Raw genomic sequence first — 20,359 nt, 5'->3', positions numbered from 1 at the left:
TGGATCATCGAGCAAAGAGCGAGCGGGAGAAGCGTTTCGATGGTCACCATTCGGCTAAAAGCAGTTTCACTAGCTGAAGAGATGAACATTGAACATTTCCAAGGAGGTCCGTCTTGGTGCTTTCGTTTTATGAAACGGTGCCATTTTTCCATCCGGACCAGGACTACGATAGCGCAGCAACTTCCAGCGGATTATAAGGAAAAGCTGGCCATCTTCCGCTCCTACTGCAGCAAACACATCGGCGACAAAAACATCCAGCCCAGCCACATCACAAACATGGACGAGGTCCCGCTCACTTTTGACATCCCGGTGAGTCACACTGTGGAGAAGAAGGGGACCAGCACGGTAGCGATACGCACAACGGGGTATGAAAAGTCTTCTTTTACTGTTGTGCTTGGCTGCCATGCTAATGGACAGAAACTGCCGCCTATGGTGATTTTTAAGCGAAAGACTTTGCCTAAAGAGAAGTTTCCAGCAGAAATCATCATTGAGGCAAATGAAAAGGGCTGGATGGATGAAAGAGTGGCTGAGGGAGGTGTATGTAAGGAGACCAGGTGGTTTTTTCCACGCATCACCATCGCTGTTGATCTGTGACTCTATGCGTGCCCATCTCACAGCTGATGTGAAAAAACTTGTGAAGCAAATGAACTGTGAGCTTGCTGTCATTCCGGGAGGCCTGACAAAGGAACTCCAACCGCTGGACATCGGTGTGAACCGCCCGTTCAAAGTAAGGCTGCGAGCGGCCTGGGAGCGATGGATGACCGGTGGAGACCACAGTTTCACTAAGAGTGGAAGGCAGCGCCGGGCGAGTTACGCCACAATTTGCCAATGGATTGTAGATGCTTGGGCTAACATGTCTGCTGGCACTGTTGTTCGAGCTTTCGCAAAAGCCGGCATCGTTTCCGAGGAGCCGCACGGCACAGAAAGTGACTCTGACTGTGAAGACAGTGAACCTGGCATGTTTGATGGAGATTTAGCGCAGCTGTTCAATTCAGACACAGAGGATGAGGACTTCGATGGGTTTAATTGATGATAAAAATGTGAGTACCAAACTTTGTTTTGCTCCTGCTTTATTTTTAAATACGCACACTTGTATGCTTGTGTGTTGTTGATGATGACGGTTATTGGTAATAAAAATGTGAGTACCAAACTCAGTTTTGCTCCTGCTTTATTTTTAAATATGCACACTTGTATGCTTGTGTGTTGTTGATGATGACGATTACCGGCAATAGAAATGTGAGTAAGGTACCAAATTCACGTTTGCTCCCGCTTTATTTTTAAATACGCATACGGTACTTGTATGCGCCCTATGGTCCAGTGCGCCTTATGTGTGTGTTAAATACAGTAAGGGCACACATAACTGAGACTGCGCCTTTTAGCACAGTGCGCCTTATGGTCGTGAAAATACGGTAGTTAGAATAGTTTGCTTGCTGTTTTTGTTAGCTACTTAAGTGAAATCCAACAATACCAGAATTATTGACCATGCATTCACCTATATATCCAGGGACATGAACTCAAACTATCAGTAACATTAAAGAGGATCCACCTGAAAACACATCAACTAATTAAAAAAATCTAAAGGATCTAAAAGTAGGTTCTACTCTTGTTAAAACAGCAGTTTGAAAGTATATATAATGTCTCAAATACATTTTTGTAGTATGAAATAATTGTGCCATAACTTTTTGAAACTGTTAAATAGTAGCCAATAGGCATAGCTTCACTTACCATCACAGAGAAACCTTAAGAAAAGAAAAATGCACAGAACAAATACATCCATGGCTCTATGTGGTGTTGTAACACTTGAGAGTAAGGATTCCACATAAACATGCCCTCATACAGATACAGACGAGCTTTTCAAGCAAGAGCAATCCTATTGTTTGCTAGAAAAAAAACAATTACCTTCCTTATCCGTATCATGTTACAGGTTTTGTGTTATTTGTTTTTCCTTTGTTTGGGTTGGTGTTCCTGCTGTACTGCAGGTGGTTAATGGGTTGTACCTTAAAAATGTACACGTAAACTTGGGACCAAATGGCTGCACACAAAGAAACACAAATGTCCTTACAGTCCACTTTTATTAGAGTAGTAAGTTCATCAGAAACCTTCAACAATGCAGGAAGCCAAAAACACCTTATGAAATGTGATCATTCACCACATACTTTTTAAATTTTTTATATTATCCAATGAGAATAATAGCTCAATTTACATGTAGAGTACAATGATTATATCAAATATATGTAGAAATAATAAGAAAAAGATAGGTATCTAAACATTCATGAAAAAATAGATATGCTGATATTCAGAAAACATAGCCCTAAAAAGCTAGGTAAAGACAACACTTGCTGGCTAACGAAGAAAAGCCAAAATCATTACACTCATCTGTTCTTTTTTATCCATATGGAGTTTTATGTAACTGATAGAGATTAAACTCATCCACATTCAAAGACAGTGTTTCATCTGGCATTCACACTCTCCAGCTCTCTCCAAACTCTTTAGTGCTTCTGGCTATGGTACCATCTGGCTTCATCCTGTCATTTTTTCTCTGAGCATCAAAGTTTCCACACAGGCCTCCCACCTTCCTTTTATAAATGTGTGGTAGAGTAATCTCTGCAGAATAAATATGAGCGTTTAATACATTGTATGAATATGGGAAATGATAAATTATTTATTAGCTTAAAGTGGAATGACACATTAAATAAATTACATCATCTGCTTTTGATATTGTACACTGGCTACCTGCTGAATGGTGTCCATTAAATGCCACTGACAAGCCAAAATCAGTTTGTAGGTAGATATGAGAGGAACGCTTCCAGATCTTTAGACCACCAGTCACTGAGACGGGCATTTCCGTAGGTTTTCCATCCACCTGAAGAGGAAAAAAAATCTCTCAGTGCAATTTAAGATAACTGAAGTATATGTAGATGTCAATTCTGCTGTTCATTCCTGTATGATTATGTTTGTTGTATGAAGAGAAACATACATTTTTGTTGTGGAAAGCTTGAGTATTAGCTGAAGTCTTTCCTATATTATCAAATACGTACAAGTTATTGAGATTCTATTAGCTTTCAGTGCGTAATAGCTAATGTTAGCATGCTAGTGTGATACAATCACAAGCAAAGTACATTATAACGCTTACAGTCTTATACTTGCTTAGTTTTAGTTCCGTACCCTTGCAAATTGAGATTCATAGGATTATATTACTCGCACACAGACACAATAACATCTAGGCACCGGATAAACATGGAATATTGCCATTACTGTTTTTTACACATTGTCTCTCTTCCTCTGTCTTATACCTACAAATGTTAAAGTGAAAAGAAATGCGCTATCACACAGCATAATTTAGCACATATAACATCCTCTCCCTCGCTACAGTTGTAACACCTTGAAGAGAAATGGGAAGAGGAGCTAGTTATTTCCCAGACTGATTTTACAAATGTCTGTGTGTAGGTAGCATCACACTGTGCCACAGTAAAATGCTAAGAAGTTAATGTGTTAATACATACGATCAGTTTCCGATTCTTCTTGAACTCCACAGTGTGATTGTACACTCTGATCTTAAGCTCTTGTAATCTGTGGTGCTCGTCATGTTCTTTGCTGTCATCGTCATCATCATCACCTTCCCTGCTCTTCTGCTCTTCTTCACTGCTGCTGTCATTTTCATGCTGACTATCACCGCCCTGATCTAAGACGGGCGTGTTGATGCTTTCAATGTAGATGTCTGGAAGGTTGTTTGGCAAGTTGCTGGTCCTCACCAGCACGTAAGAGTGTTCACCCTCAAAGTCATGCTTCATTTTATCAAATGTTTTATATTCAGGGTCCTTCTTGATCGTACACTCATCGAAGTCTGTCGGGAACAAGAAGAGCAGTTAAATAAATAGGAACAAAAGCATAGTTTAGGTACATTGCAGGCATGTAGACTACCTGTAGACTGGCAGTAATAATTGCCCTTTTCATTTTGAAGGCAGACAGCATTTCCATCACATTCATCTTCATCATCACAGTCAATCTTTCCTATTCCGTCATCCTTCTCACATTCACATTTCTGACTGCAGTGATCTGTGTACCACTGTTCATTGAACTGAAAAGACACAGACAGTCAACATACCACATGACCACAAGCTCATTTTCAAAATTGTCCATATTGTCAATTTGTCTTACTTGGTGTTTGGTGCCATTCTTGTCCACACAGCCACATTGTTCCAGAGGCACACAAATCTTCATTTTCATGACAAAGCCATCATCGCACACACATCCAGGAACACAAACCTCATTGTCACTACAATGTGGTGGGCCATTCAAGAAAAAACAGGTTGGACTACATGCAGGGACACAAGTGGTATAGTGACTATACCGTGGGCAAATTGGTGCTGGGGAAGGAAAGATGTATAGAGTTGGAGAACAGATATATCCTCAGTTATAAACTTCAAATGACAGAAAAACAAAATAAAAAAAGTTTTTGTTATATATTGAAAATGTATTTGTTAATCCCAAAAAGTTGATTCTGTTCATCTGGATGTATAATTTTCATTGGGAGCAACACTGGATGATTGAGCATGCATCAAGACATGTGCTTGTTATTGTCTTAAGCTTAGAACTGACATACATGCACAAACATAACATGACAGCTACTGTATACATTTTAGGAAACCCAATTCAATGTTTCAATTTGTTTTTATAACTATAGACACGCAAAAAGAACTTACTTGGTACCGTCAGGGTTGTTTGTTGCGGTCTTGCTGTTGTTGTAGATTGCGGTTTATTTGTTGTGGGCTGGGGTCCAACTGTGGTTGATGGTTGTGGCCCAGCTGTTGTTTCCGGCTTTCGTTGGGTTGTGGTTGATGGTTGTGGCCCAGCTGTTGTTTCCGGCTTTAGTTGAGTTGTGGTTGATGGTTGTGGCCCAGCTGTTGTTTCCGACTTTAGTTGAGTTGTGGTTGATGGTTGTGGCCCAGCTGTTGTTTCCGACTTTAGTTGAGTTGTGGTTGATGGTTGTGGCCCAGTTGTTGTTTCCGGCTTTAGTTGAGTTGTGGTTGATGGTTGTGGCCCAGCTGTTGTTTCCGGCTTTCGTTGGGTTGTGGTTGATGGTTGTGGCCCAGCTGTTGTTTCCGGCTTTAGTTGAGTTGTGGTTGATGGTTGTGGCCCAGCTGTTGTTTCCGACTTTAGTTGAGTTGTGGTTGATGGTTGTGGCCCAGCTGTTGTTTCCGGCTTTAGTTGAGTTGTGGTTGATGGTTGTGGCCCAGTTGTTGTTTCCGGCTTTAGTTGAGTTGTGGTTGATGGTTGTGGCCCAGTTGTTGTTTCCGGCTTTAGTTGAGTTGTGGTTGATGGTTGTGGCCCAGCTGTTGTTTCCGGCTTTAGTTGAGTTGTGGTTGATGGTTGTGGCCCAGCTGTTGTTTCCGACTTTAGTTGAGTTGTGGTTGATGGTTGTGGCCCAGCTGTTGTTTCCGGCTTTAGTTGAGTTGTGGTTGATGGTTGTGGCCCAGCTGTTGTTTCCGGCTTTGACTGAGTTGTAGTTGTTGTTGGATTGACCAGTTCTGTAACAATATTTCACAGTCCGGTCTGTCATTTAGATTGTCAGATAGTGTTTGGACTGCACAAAATATAGTTAGGACATTAGGATTACCTGCACAGCGCCCATGATAAAGTGACACATCATCTACTGCCACATCAGACTGAGTATTCGAACCTCTTCGTCCTTCAAATATAATCTAAAAGTAAAGCGGTTACTGTTACATGGCACTATACTTGTGATGGTATACAGAGTGATTAGGTTACACTTAAATTAAAAGTATTGGACTGTTATTTATTTGCAGTGCAGTTTTCCAACATCAGATAGGTCTAATAAAGAAATGTCTCTGATAGGTAACACACCTGGAAAGTGTCTGTTGCTGTAATGTCCACCTGAGCCAGGTGCCACATATTTCCTTGGTCATTCTGCTTCCTCCAAATCTGATTGGCTATTCTGTTTTGGAGCAGGTAAACATGGAGGCCCATTGTATCTGCTGAGCCGTACATATGGTACCAGAACTGCAGACACTGAGGTCCAGAGTCAGAGCACTCAGAGCTGATGAAACGCGCTGTGTCTCCATATGATGCACTGTTGGCGTCAATGTAAAGATAGTGGCCACCTGAATAGGGACATACATTTTTAGACAATAATATTGAGAATGATTCAGTAAATTACACATGTTCAAGTCATTTACATGGTTAAAACTGCTTGTTAAATTTCTTTGCATCGACATTTTTAACATTAAACTGAAAAAAGGGAAAAAAGAAAACTACAATAAAACAAAAATAAAGAAATAACTAACGATCAAATGGTTTTAACAATGCAACTATGGTTAATATTAAACAGAAAATTTGTGTGTGGTTTACTTATTTTTTTTCCTGGAAAAATAACTGTTTCTGGCTTGTGAAAGCTAATTACCTCCTGTGGTGTGATCTGAAGATGGTCCAGTATTGATCGTAGGAGTGGAGCCACTCTGTCTTGTCCAATCAAAAGCATCAGTTATCATCTGATTCCACTGACATAAATCTTGCTCAAAATCACAGTGCATCTGGCATGCTGTTAAAAAAGAGAAAGAAATATGATTACATCATTGATACAGTAATTTTAGAAATTACGTAATGGATTTGTAAACCAGAATAAACTAGAATGGGAAACAAGAGCTGCTGTAAAATTATTACTATACCTGGCTGCAGAGGTGGCCGGCTATCTGGAGCTTCAGTAACATTGTTCTTATTAATTAGGTTGGTTGTTTCCTCCACTACGGGAGGGACAGTGATATTTATTATCGGTGGTTGGAAGGTAGCAGTGAGCATAGGAGGCTGTGGAGCTGCAGTGGTTTGGACAGGGACTCTTGGGGGCGCTGTGGTATTAAGATCAGGTCTAGCTGATTGTGTTGTAATTCCACCTACCAGATCTGCAACAGTATAAAAATGTTATTAAGTGTCTGCATAGAAAGTTGGAAACAGCTTTTCAAACCTGGTAAAGTACATTTTGTTTTTTATATGCTTCTTACCTGAGCAGCGGCCGTGATAAAGCTTCAAATCATCTATGGCCACATCTGACTCATCATTGGATCCTCTGCGCCCCTCAATAATGATCTAAATGATAAAATTAAATTGAATGATACATTTGCAGGATAATTTTTATAACCAGAAAGCAGGCCACACTCCATGGTTTGAAATAGGTCACCTGAAAAGGTGTGGTTGGTTCAATGTCCACTTGAGCCAGGTGCCACATATTTCCTTGGTCATTCTGCTTCCTCCAAACCTGATTGGCTATTCTGTTTTGGAGCAGGTAAACATGGAGGCCCATTGTATCTGCTGAGCCATACATATGGTACCAGAACTGCAGACACTGAGGTCCAGAGTCAGAGCACTCAGAGCTGATGAAACGAGCTGTGTCTCCATACGATGCACTGTTGGCTTCAATGTAAAGATAGTGGCCACCTGAACGGGGACATACAATCAGTAAGTTAAAGATATGCTTTTAGGCAATAACACTGAGAATAAATAAGTACAGAAGTTAATTTACAAGCCATTTGCACTTGTTGCTAAAACTGCCTCATAAAGTTTTTCATACTGAATGGAAAAAAAAAAAAACAAAAAAAAAACAAATCACCAAACTGGCTTTAATGGTGTTACTGTTTTATTCGGGAAGTTTAACACTATATAACCTCAGTATATTAACTTTATTTTCCCTATGTCAGAAAGCTAATTACCTCCTGTGGTGTGATCTGTAGAAGGTCCTGTATTGATAGTAGGAGTGGAGCCACTGTTTCTTGTCCAATCAAAAGCATCTGTGATCAACTGATTCCACTGACATAAATCTTGCTCAAAATTACAGTGGAATTGGCACACTGTTCAAAAAAGAAAAATATGATTATATAAGGCATAGAATAATTCTAGACATAAAATATCCATCCATCCATTCTCTTCCTCTTATCCTTATCAGGGGTGGGGAACTGGAGCCTAACTGAGCTTCCATTGGGTGAGAAGCAGGGTACACACTGGACAGGTCACCATTATATTGCAGGGCTAATACAGACAGACAACCATTTGCACTCACATTCACACCTATAGGAAATTTACAATCAACAATTAACCTAACCCCACTAACTGCATGTCTTTGGGCTGTAGAAAGAAGCCACAGTACCCCGAGAGAACCCACACAAACATGGGGAGAACATGCAAACTGCACACAGAAAGGCATGTTGGAGTAAAACTCATGACTTTTATGTAGTGAGTCAACGGTGCTAACCACCACCCCACACTGCTGCACAAATAATGGATGTGTAAACCAGAGGTGGGACCAAGTCATTGTTTTGCAAGTCTCAAGTAAGTCTCAAGTCTTTATCCTCAAGTCACAAGTCAAGTCTCAAGTAATGTCAGGCAAGTCAGAGTCAAGTCTCAAGTCACTGGTTTAAAAGTCCGAGTAAAGTCACAAGTCTGAAACTTTGAATTTCAAGTCCTTTCGAGTCTTTCAAAAAAATAAAATAAATAAAAGAATGTTGCAGTTATATGCTAAATGTAAATATTAGACCATGTGATTTTTAAATCTCTGTTTTTCTCAACACATGACAAAATAGTGAACTTAGAAAATATACACAAATTGTGAAATTGCACCTCTATAAAATGCAGCTCAATTAAACTTAGCTCCAAGAATAATTTTCACAGACTGTTCTGAGATAAGCTGCATGTTATTCTTGGATGCGCTTGTAGGACCGGCTTTAAAATAGCATGACAAAAATATCATACACATTAAAGCTAGTTGACATCACAAAGTTAGATGAAGTCAGCTATCTCATCGCAGCAAAAGAGAAGCACCACCTACCGTTCTTTATGCAACTTCAACTGTCGGACAAAGTTGGAAGTTGTTCCATCTCTGTCCGTGATTCTCTTCTTGCATATTTTGCATATTACATTTAGTTTTTTTTGTTGACTACTTCATAGTTTATGTACCTGAAAAAAATAACTCCTTGCAGCATTTTTGAGCGTTTTTATTTTTTCTTCTTAAAAAACTCTGGTTAATTTGATTGACTGTGCTACAGCTCACGCACACATACGTACGGAGTGTGGTTGGAATAAATGAATGAATTAATTGAATTAAAGGTGCACACTTTCTATATAATATGTGTGTTAAATTTTAGATTTGGGGTGAAATATCAAGTCTTTTCAAGTAAACCGGTTCAAGTCCAATTCAAGTCCCAGGTCACTGGTGTAAAAGTCCAAGTCAAGTCACAAGTCTTAGAACATTTTTTCAAGTCAAGTCTAAAGTCATAAAATTAATGACTCAAGTCTGACTGGAGTCCAAGTCATGTGACTCGAGTCCACACCTCTGGTGTAAACTATTATCTGTTAGAGTATAAATGGGACATTGAAGTGTTACTGTGAAATTATTACTATACCTGGCTGCAGAGGTGGCCGGCTATCTGGAGCTTCAGTAACATTGTTCTTATTAATTAAGTTGGTTGTTTCCTCCACTACGGGAGGGGCAGTGATATTTATTATCGCTGGTTGGAAGGTAGCAGTGAGCATAGGAGGCTGTGGAGCTGCAGTGGTTTGGACAGGGACTCTTGGGGGCGCTGTGGTATTAAGATCAGGTCTTGCTGATTGTGTTGTAATTCCACCTACCAGATCTGCAACAGTTTAACGGTGTTATTAAGTGTCTGCATAGAAAGTGAGAAACACCTTTCCAAACCAATAATGGTATGTTATGATATATAAACCTTTTACCTAAGCAGCGGCCGTGATAAAGCTTCAAATCATCTATGGCCACATCTGACTCATCATTGGATCCTCTGCGCCCCTCAATAATGATCTAAATGATAAAATTAAATTGAATGATATGTTTGCAGGATAATTTTTTATAACCAGAAAGCAGGCCACACTCCATGGTTTGAAATAGGTCACCTGAAAAGGTGTGGTTGGTTCAATGTCCACTTGAGCCAGGTGCCACATATTTCCTTGGTCATTCTGCTTCCTCCAAACCTGATTGGCTATTCTGTTTTGGAGCAGGTAAACATGGAGGCCCATTGTATCTGCTGAGCCATACATATGGTACCAGAACTGCAGACACTGAGGTCCAGAGTCAGAGCACTCAGAGCTGATGAGACGAGCTGTGTCTCCATACGATGCACTGTTGGCTTCAATGTAAAGATAGTGGCCATCTAGAAAAGGTGATTGAAAACATTAAAGATATAATAATATAAGGAATAAGTCCACCTTTAGATGTATTATGGTTTTATTAACTGTCAGTGTAAATTTTACATCAAATCTTACCACCAGTGTGGTCAGCAGAGGGGCCCGTCATTAAAGTGGGGGTTGAACCTCTTTGCCAGGTCCAGTCAAAAGCATCCGTAATCGTCTGGTCCCAGCTACAAAGGTTGCTATCAAAGTTACAGTCAAGATTGCAGACTAAAGGGAAACATTTGGAGAAAAAAAATAGCATGAGTCATGAGATACTTGCTAAACTTCCTAAAAGTGAACCCTAGTTACCATTAGAATCTGCACACTCAGTACATGAACAAGATGTAAATGTTAATTTTTAACTTAACATAAGGTTTTATGATGCAGAAACACATGACTTGTAAAATATAACTTCCTGTGTATTTACTTTGGTGTAAGGGGAGCATTTCTGTAGTTGTAGAAGGCTTAGTTCCACTTCCCAGGGCTGGAAAGCTACCTAAATAAAAACAACACTGACTTTTGGTAAACTCTGTCACATCAGTTATGCTAAAGAAGTTTATATCTTAAATGATTTACTTTCCAAACTGTTTACAACAGTATTGCATAGTTCCATGTTTATTAAGCACCTACAGTTTGCTTTGCCTTTGTTACCTGAACATGAGCCAAAATGGACAGATATGTCATCTATGGCCACATCTGACTGATAATTAGAGCCTCGAATTCCTTCTATTATAATCTGAAAGGCATAAGAAGAAAATAGAATTCTAAATTAGGATATCAAGTCTTGATTTCCAGCAAGCCCTTCATACATTTCTTATGTTCATGTATTGTCAAACTCACTTGGAATGGACCAGACACTTTGACATCAGCTCTTCCCAGATGCCATTCAGGTCCCTGGTTGTCCATCATGGACCAGAGCTTTGTTGTTTTACTGTCTTTCAGCAGGTAGATATTAAGAGCCATGGCTGTGGCTGAACCATACATATGGTACCAGAAATACAGGCAGAGTGGTCCGTTAAAATTACACGCCGAGCTCATCAAACGGGCAGAGTCTCCATGAGTTACACTGTCTCCCTCAAGGTACATGTAGAAACCAGCTATGGAAAAGTTGAATAGTACACATTAAGTATAAACAATGTTATGAAACCAACCAAAATAGACCCCAACCTCTAAAAAGGAAAAACAACAGAAGTAACAGACTGGTTTTACCTCCAGTGGTGTGGTCTTGGTTTGGACCTGTTAAATTTGTTGGTGTGGGTCCAGAGTGTTTTGTCCAATCAAAAGTGTCCTGCATAAGCTGCTCCCACCCACACAGATCTTTTTCAAAATTGCAGTTCAAGGGACAAACTATAGAAAGCAAAATGTAAATAATGGATGAAAGAAACAAACAATGGAAATGCTGATTTATGAGTTAATAATAATTTCTGAGATACAGTGCTTTTAAACTTTGAAAAAACTTTAATATCCCATCTAATGTGTCGAAGGTTATACCTCAGGTCAGCAAAAGAACTAAAATATATTTACACTTCTATTAAATATTGGCACATATAAAGCAAGCAAGGTTATTAGCTAAGCTAATATTTGTTTTGAAATGATTATTTGTAAACTGTATCACGTCACTTATTTAAACTAGTCCTCGATAAACTTTCTAAACTGTGAATGCTCTTACAAGTTTGATCTGGTGTTGGAGAAGCAGTTGTTGGAGGAGCTGTTGAGGTAGAAAGGCCTTCTGAAATTGGATGAAAACACACACAGTTAACACAACCTATCTAGACATCCTACTGTATATTTACTTGTATGATAATAACAGTGTCATCCTCATATTTGATGCAAATACCCACCACAGGCTGTGCCAGTCTGCCAATTTGGAAGTTCAACTCCTGAAACCTGGCATGCTGTTGCATAGGACTTCAGAGATTCACAGAGTGTGTGTTGGTCGCCGCTCGTAGCACAGTAGTCATACACACAACTATTGAGGTAAATGCTTGGGTGAATGTGTTCATGACAGGGCATGAAAACACTGCCAAACAGCACTGAACACTCATTGTAGGCTGTATCCCTCTCATCCTTGTCACAGAGTCTTGGATTGTTTGGACGAGCTAAACATCTGAGAAAATTTAGACAAACAGAGATTAGTTACTTCTAGATTATACTGTACATGGACGTAACTTTGTGCTGAACATTGAGGGGGTCAAGACCTCTATCTAAATAAATAAATAAATCTGGGTAAACTCCCAGATGATTAAACATGCAACTATCTTGCTGGTAATAACCGAAATGGATAAAGAAAATCAACAGCCTATCTATGCAAGATAATTCATAATTTTATTGGGGGGGGGGGGTAATATTAGCTGGGTCTGATTATTGGGAGGGGGGTCATAACCCCCCTAGAAATTACGCCCCTGATACTGTATAAAACATGTTGATGTAATTTTAAATAAATTACGATGCATAAAGAAAAATATATGCTAGTGTGTGAGTTTAGTACATTGGCTAGCCAAGGCGCCAGGTTGTATTCACTCAAAAAAACAACTTTTCACCCTTAATATGCATGATGCGACCATTCTGAGTAAAAAGAAGCTGAAAGATATAAAATCAAAGGTTTATTTATTCAAATACTCAATCTTCAAGGAAAACGTGCTTTGTATAAACTGAATATATACAAATCAAGTAAATTTAATTTGACCAGATTCATTTCAACATTTTACATGGAACACTTACATAATACATAATTTAATTAAAGTCAGCAGTTTTTGAAGAAATACATGCTCCCTGCAGTTGTCTGACAAGCTGAGCAGATTTTTAGATGTTGGCTTGAAATAAAATACCTCCCTCTGTTGTGCCTGAACTGCAAATCCTGCATGTGTGTCTATTTCATGATTTGCCGTGATAGCAGGTTGGGTTATTACGTTGTGAATGTAATGTAATAACTAGGGGTGGGTTTTTATAATCGATTCATCGATTAAAATCGATTCTGGCTTGGATAACGTAAAATCGATTCATTAAAATCCTGAATCGATTTTTTAATATAAATTTATTTTGTCCGAAATGCCAGAATCTCTGGTGACATCTCACAAAATTTCAAGAACCACCAAACAGTAAATGAGAGCAGGTACAGGGATTCTGCACATAGACTTAAACACACAGCGCGACCCGCGGATCAGAATCAGTTAGATGTCGCCTTTCTCACAGTCGGGGCTGAAAGCCGACAGCTCGCTGATCCGGGTCGGCGCTTTGTGTTCACGCCCTTTATGCGCTGATTCTAAAGCTGTTAGTTTGATCTCTCTCCAAACAATATTGACCGAATCAGCAGCAAAAGAAGATCCAAACGCTTCACATAAACATCGTCATGAATTCACTCTTTTACTGTTTTGCTTCCATTGCGATGCGCAGCTCTCTCTCTCCCCCCCCCCCCCCCCCCTCTCTCGAACAGTTTCGCTTTCTTCATTATTCGCTTGCTTGTTACACAAGTCTACTGTTGCTTACAGCGCTGTCGGCCGCTGTTTTTTCCCCTTTTACAGTCTTCCGAAAAGAAAACCTCATTTCTGCTGTTCAATACTGAACAAATTGAAACTTTTTAAAATTATTCAAAATGCAAAATGCTTAGCCATGTCTCTAATAAAACCGCTGTAACGTCAGAGGTAATGTTGATTAATTAATGGTTTTCTTTCGTTTTTGATGTACTGCAGAATATTTTTATAAAATCCCAGGCCAGGAAAATCACCTTCATGTTTTTCTGTGTTTTATCTTCAGCTACTTTGACACAAAGGCATCTGCTGTGATGCTCACACCTTGGATAAAGTCTTGAGAGTGTCAGCTTCCTTTTTATAGATACAAAAATATGTAAATGTCCTGATCTGAATTATATCTCTGACTGTCAAAATTTCCCAGATTTAAATCGAATCGAATCGAATTAAATCGAATCGTGGATCGAATCGATTCGGGACCTTGTGAATCGGAATTGAATCGATTCTAGAAATCAGTGACGATACCCAGCCCTAGTAATAACCCCCACCCCGCCACAAAGACACTCAGAACCTGCTTAGATTACTAACATACAACAACAATGCTGGCATGCTCAGGCTCAGCAGGTGATGTTCACTGATTTTACTAAACATGCTATGTTGCTTAATAGTATGAAAGAAAAAGCACAATTCAGGCTCATTGGAGAGTAAACACTGCCACTCTGCTGGCGCTAAAAAATGCAGTCATTTTACTAGCTTTTGTTTTTTTCAATACTATGCTGGTATATTTAGGTACAGAAGTGCCATACTGGTACCCAAATGTTTGCTGTTACTGTGTACAGTATTAAAATAACTCACTCAGAGTTGTTTGGCACCCTCCAGCTGTCACCAAACTCAAACGTTTCTGACACGTTTTGGCCTCCTGGAGTTACAAAGTCATCGTCCTGGTATCCAGAATAAGTGCCACACAGACCACACAGTTCATATTTGTAGTGCTCATCCACCTGCAGAAACAGTCTGTTCTCTCCATCTATGTGCATTTTGAGGCCAAAAGTTGTCTCCAAGATGATATGATTATTCTTCACATACACCCATACTGAGCCATATGTCCCGCTGGTGGAATATGGCAGTTGGACTTGCTTATAACTGACCTAAAGAAAGGACAGTCTTTTAATAATTGAACTTATTTTGCATGTTGTTTTACATAAAGTAGAGATAATATTTTCTTGAAATAGTTAGTTAGGTTAGTGCTACCAGTGACCTACTAACTAACTAAAGTATAGCCCTTTAGCTTGCTTAAGTTCCAGGTTGTAAACAGCTGACTTCCTCTAACGATCTGACACAACAGTAACTGACCTCTAAAAACGTGTGAAAGTCATCTGCCACTGTCATTAATGAATTACAGGAGATAATGCAGAACAAAAGAAGTCCTTGTGCAGTAAAATGTAAGCTGTAACTAATCCCAGATCACTGTTCTTGAAAACAGCCCTGTTGAATTTAAAGGTGAAGAAATGTTTTCAATGGTGTTAAAGAGAGAATTGCTTTCTTACATAGACCTCTCCGCTTTGATTCAAGATGAGATACAGATCCTCGACTTGGAGAGCCACGGCTTGAAGCTTGGATCTGGTGAAGTTCTGAAGGGGGGGGTGGGTGTTGTGTCCAGATACTGTGAACTGGACTGAGCTTCCTCCACCACATGTGGTGGTCAATATGTAACTGCATCCCCCTTGAAAGTCATATGCCAGACCGTCAAAGGTGATGTAGTGTGGATCACCGTACACACTGCAGGTGGTGGGTTTGAAAAGGAAGCAGCCTTTGACCCCATCTTTAACCTTACAAACTTCATTGTCTGCACATTGCATTTGAGTGCACTGCATATTGTTATTACCCATACACTGACACTGTTGCACACAATCTCCTTCCACCAGTATTTCTCCTTTCTGCAGGCAGAACAGAGTTATGTGAATAAATTACTGTGAAATTGAATATGTGAATAAGAAATTGTGTTGTGTTCATTTACCTCACTTACCTCATAGTGTTTTCCATTATACCAGCACCCGCAGTCTTCTGCTGGGACACACTTTTCCCCACTGAGTTTGAAGCCAGAATCACACTCACATCTTGCCTCACAGCTTCCACAGGAGCCAGCTATATCCAGACTGGAGCACACCTCGGGACAGCCATCAGCACACGAGTTATAGTGGCTGTTCTCACCGCACTGAATGGCTGAGGGGATCCGAGAAAAAGACAGGAAAAAGTGCATGACCTTTACTGTTATCAGTTATTATTTGCCACTGTGCGCTCTATTTTGAAAAGGAGGAAGAAAACAAAAGCAGGATTTAATAACGCAACATACGGCAGATTGTGGAGTTCCTCAACATGGGTACTGCAATGCCAGCTTTATTGCAGATATCAATATAGACCCGTAGCGTCTCACATAGCACGGCTTGGTCACCATGAGTAGAACACATGGCAAACACGCAGCCTCTGATATAGCTGTCTGCCCCTACAACTGATAAGCAGTCAGCAAAGGGACCAGTAGTAGAGAATAAGCCTCCACAGTACAGCTCGCTGGCATACTGTGTCTCCTCCAGTGGGTCACACTGAGGGAATAGAATGGTTTCACAGGAAGAGGCAGTTTTCCCAGTCTGCCAGCTTTCAGCCAAAGCTGTTGCGTTTTGTGAATCGAGGTTCCTAAAGTCATCTTCTTTGAGGTGGTTAAAGTTGCCACACATGCCACAGACTTTATCAGAATAGGTTGATGGGAGGGTGACGTGGACCACACCAGTGCTGTCAAATGAGACTGTAAGACCAAAAGTGGTTGCCAGCACAATAGTGGTAGGGGTGCTCCTGATGTTGACAGTGTCGCTGTTAAGGCTTAGTGGAAGCTTTCTCCAGATCCCATTAATCTGAAAAACAGTGTTAGTTTAGCCTTTTTTACCAGTTGCCATACACAATATGGACTTATTGCATTTGAAAGTTTATATAAAAGAAGGCACTTAGAAGATAGCTGTGCTCATAAAGGCCAATATGACCCATTAGTCCTTTGCCAGTGGCAATAAAATCTGCCCTTTATGCAATTATGGGAATCGCTGGATTTGGTGCTTTACTTGGCTCAGTGGTCATTACTTCATAATGGCGAGGCAAAAGGAAGTGCAGTTGTATGAACAGTAGTTATGGATTATGAAGTTTACAGAGCAGTATAAAACAGAAAATGTGAATACATAATACTATATTTTTATTAGGAAAATAGCTGTTACCAAACAGATATTCGTTCAGTAGTTGACAGTGGCTTTGTTTACAAAATATTGACTTCCTTAGTAATGTAAAATACTCAAATTGTCTTCATATGTATGTGTCAGAAATGTACTCTTCAGTGTTTGTAAATGTTAAAGGCTGGTATAATTAGTAATTAACTGTGCCCTAAATGTCTTCCATACATATAAGTAACTCACCACAACCCGGTCTGTTTGGCTTTTCAGCAGAGACACCCTGTAAATCCTCATGTTAATATTGATCTTCTGGACCTCTGGCAGAGATGTGTTATCATGCTGCTCATTGACCACTTCCACAGCGAACATGGGCAGGGTTTCAGTGGGTGAGCAGGTCTTAGCCAGAACATAAGTGCAGGCGGTCGTAAAGCGGAACAATACTCCATCAAAAGTGCTGCCGTCTGCGGGACTGTGTATAGTGCACATCCCAAAGGTAGAAGTCCCATTGGGGCCTCTTCTTTGAGGACCACAGAGTTGGCCTTCAGGGCAGTGAGAGGGAAAGCAGGAGAGCTGGCCAGCAGAACAGAGGCAGCGGGTGGTCTCATCTGTCCATATCTCTGCATTCGATTCACACTGTAGTCCTGTTGGGGTGACCATATTAACAGCTTATCGACACCTATGTAGGATTAATAACATTAAAAAACTGTATTCAGTTTTAATATTGTAGTTCAGAATATTTTCTAAAACATCCTCATCAAAAAATGTCTTTGTGACAATTCTTATGACACGTCTTCTGTTTTTATGTACCGCACAAAGGTTATTATGAATACAGTTCAATCTTTTAATTGATTTGTGGCACTAGAGCTGTTGTTGAGAAGTTTAATTTGGTAAATACTTACCACAGGAACCTTTTCTTACACCTATCTGTTTAAATGTGATCTCTTTCTCTATGGACAATCCTTGAACCACTTCAAACACAACCTAATATATAAAAAAGGTAATTTATTTAAGGACATGCTATAGAATATTTATATTATGACAGTACAGTTCTAATGTGTGCTGCTATGTTTTATTTTACCCGAGTCCTGGACTCAGTGATGTTCAGGGGCACAAACGCTTGCCTCCATGCATTCTGAGGGAGAGCAGGAGAGGTCCAGATTTCTACTGAACCAACGCTGTTTTTTAGCAAGACACGAAGTTCAGACCCATTAGCTGCAACTGGGACAAGGTACCAGAACTCTAGACAAGCCTGGCCCTCAATCCCTAGTGGACCACTCTCTGAAACATTCACTGCAAAATCCCCTGGAGGAGAAAAAGACAAAAAAGAAAACTTAATACGCTACATATTTTAAATGCTGATATGTGCTGATAATATATATTTAACAGAAACAGCTCTTCATCTTTGTTCTTGTAATTAAACAAGTACTGCCTTGTACTGAACATCTGCTGTGAAATAGCTGTAGCTGTAGAAGCTGTCTGTTTGTGTTGCTGTAGCTACTAAATTTGAATCTCATGTGTAGGCTCTCTGTTTGAGTGCTCCCAGGAAAACACCAGGTTGTAAAAGAATATAGCCTATTTCAGATCAATTTGTGATAATGTGGTGAGACACGAATACAATCGCAGCCTGTGTGTAGATTAAAACAGAACTGTGGATGGATGTTCCCGATATTTCGCCAAAGGTTGGGACAAAATTAAAGGTTAATTAATTCATTCAACTTATCTCTCAGAGCCAGAGTGAACCCAGAACTGTAAATTGGCTTGATGACTTCAAAAAGCAGTTCAGGCTACTGTTTTCTATTAAATATAATTGTCTTCACCTGCTCCTTTTTCACTCGCCAGCCACTCACAGTTCAGATTGGCATGTCTGTCATCAAAACACTGTATAACGTATTCTAAAGGAAACAAAAAATGAAATACGTCATTATGTACAACATGTTTGATTTGAGTTCTTATCTAAAGCAGGTCAGGTAATTATGAAATTCTTAAAGGTCTTAATAACTGTGCTACATCGTACCTGAATGTGCCCTCCACTCCGGTAAAGTAACTGATAGGAAGTCATTTTCAGCTCTGAAATAGGAAATCAATGACCAATAACCAATGTAACAAAATAAAGGACTGAGTTAAAAACTTGACTAAAAACTTCCTTTGTTTTAATTTAAATAAACTAAACTAAAATATTATTAATCACAGATAAACTAAAAAAATTTAAATGATCTTGAAACCTACCTGCATTGAGTCCCTGTCTGAGTTAGAAAGAGAACAGCCACCGTGACCACCAAATCTGTACGTATGCCTCCAAGCATAGCTGATCCTTTAATAGCAACCTCTCGGCTGCTCTCCTGTTGCTAAAACTCTTTTTCTCTTTGATGAGTTGAAGAATGAATGATGAGCAGTAACTGCTGTTAAGCCTTTTGGTGGAAGCAAAGCTTAAGCGACTGTTTGAATGCGAGCGCAAGCCTGTACTTTATGTCTTGTTCTCAGAATAGAGCTTTGGGTTTAGGTATTTATCCCTTTTATTTGACCACCTGACCAGGTAACCTCAGCCGTGGGAGGAAAAAGAGGACAGCAGGGCATTAAGGCATGAAAGGGGTTGGACTAGCATAAAAATGTTGTAAAGGTGACGACAACCCTACCGCTATTTTGGTAAACAGTGCTAAGTGAGGTCAAGGTTTAGTGTTGCTATGCCATAAAAGGTTCTAGAGCAAGGTAAGTGCACATAGACACACACTTACAAAAACATAAATGAGCCCATAAACTTAAAAAAGAAACAATTAGTTTTAGAAATAACTCTTTAGATAGTGCTGATACATAGTATAGTTTATAAGTGTATTAGAAAACATTGAGGTGATGTGGAAGAATACAATAAATTTAATAAAGCACAGCTTGTATAATAAGCTATTATGTAATTGGACCCAGATAAGCAACATAGCAGAACAAAGTTTCAAAAATGCAACCAAGTAGGACAGGAACCCCGAGTCTAGATGCTGGTTAAGTTGGAGATACAGCTGGAGACACTGATGAGGTTCTCTGAGGGATTAGGTGGAGATGGGGAGAAGGTGGGTCACACAAATGAGAGTCTGAAAAGTGGAATAACAGAATAGCACTGAGATTTAAAACACAGGGAAAAGAGTCAGATTCGCTCTCAGAAGGCACACAAGAAAATTATTGGATCAGCGTGATTGAGAGAAGTTTGAATTGAGCGACTTGAGCCTTTCTCAGCTGTCACAGGCCTGGATTCACCCTGGAACTGTGGCCAGTCCATTACAGAGCTAACACAGAGAGACAATTAGCTACACTCTGCCACATCCACATCTAAAATCTAGATTTGTGTTGTCACACCTCCACTGTTTTGTCTGTTTAAATAGAACTATAGAACTTTATACGTTCATTCCCTCCCCAGATCTGAACGGTAATCACACACAGGTACAAAACAAAACAACTGCACTGAGACGCACTGGAAGAGATGGTCTCTACTCACCTCTTCAGATTTAAAAG

General features: G+C 39.8%; 1 protein-coding gene across 2 annotated transcripts; it reads right to left on the bottom strand.

Moving 5' to 3' along the window:
* Nucleotides 1–2,062: 2,062 nt before the first annotated feature.
* On the bottom strand, nt 2,063–19,535 carry LOC146648181 (uncharacterized). Of its 2 annotated transcripts, XM_085389154.1 has the most exons (33): nt 19,091–19,535; nt 18,879–18,931; nt 18,682–18,756; nt 17,943–18,166; nt 17,764–17,845; nt 17,108–17,505; nt 16,009–16,561; nt 15,682–15,878; nt 15,203–15,592; nt 14,511–14,803; nt 12,030–12,295; nt 11,858–11,917; nt 11,398–11,535; nt 11,029–11,285; nt 10,840–10,924; nt 10,616–10,684; nt 10,282–10,416; nt 9,913–10,169; nt 9,736–9,820; nt 9,408–9,638; nt 7,722–7,859; nt 7,193–7,449; nt 7,017–7,101; nt 6,687–6,917; nt 6,422–6,559; nt 5,866–6,122; nt 5,618–5,702; nt 4,704–5,528; nt 4,159–4,367; nt 3,922–4,078; nt 3,504–3,844; nt 2,734–2,863; nt 2,063–2,604 (listed from the first exon to the last, which is right to left on the bottom strand). In XM_085389154.1, the coding sequence occupies exons 1-33, from the start codon at nt 19,165–19,167 to the stop codon at nt 2,462–2,464; spliced, it is 6,921 nt and encodes a 2,306-aa protein (XP_085245280.1). In that variant the 5' UTR covers nt 19,168–19,535; the 3' UTR covers nt 2,063–2,461. The 2 variants fall into 2 exon arrangements, with proteins under 2 accessions (XP_085245280.1, XP_085245282.1); XM_085389156.1 differs by lacking the exon at nt 10,616–10,684.
* Between the last annotated feature and the right edge of the window lie 824 nt (nt 19,536–20,359).

This window comes from Rhamphochromis longiceps, linkage group LG18 (genome assembly GCF_057381845.1).
Source record: "Rhamphochromis longiceps isolate RC_006_pf linkage group LG18, R_longiceps_female_GT1.1, whole genome shotgun sequence".
NCBI lineage: Eukaryota > Metazoa > Chordata > Actinopteri > Cichliformes > Cichlidae > Rhamphochromis > Rhamphochromis longiceps.
The sequence above is the reverse complement of the archived record's forward strand: the minus strand, read 5'-3'. Positions and strand labels throughout refer to the sequence as shown.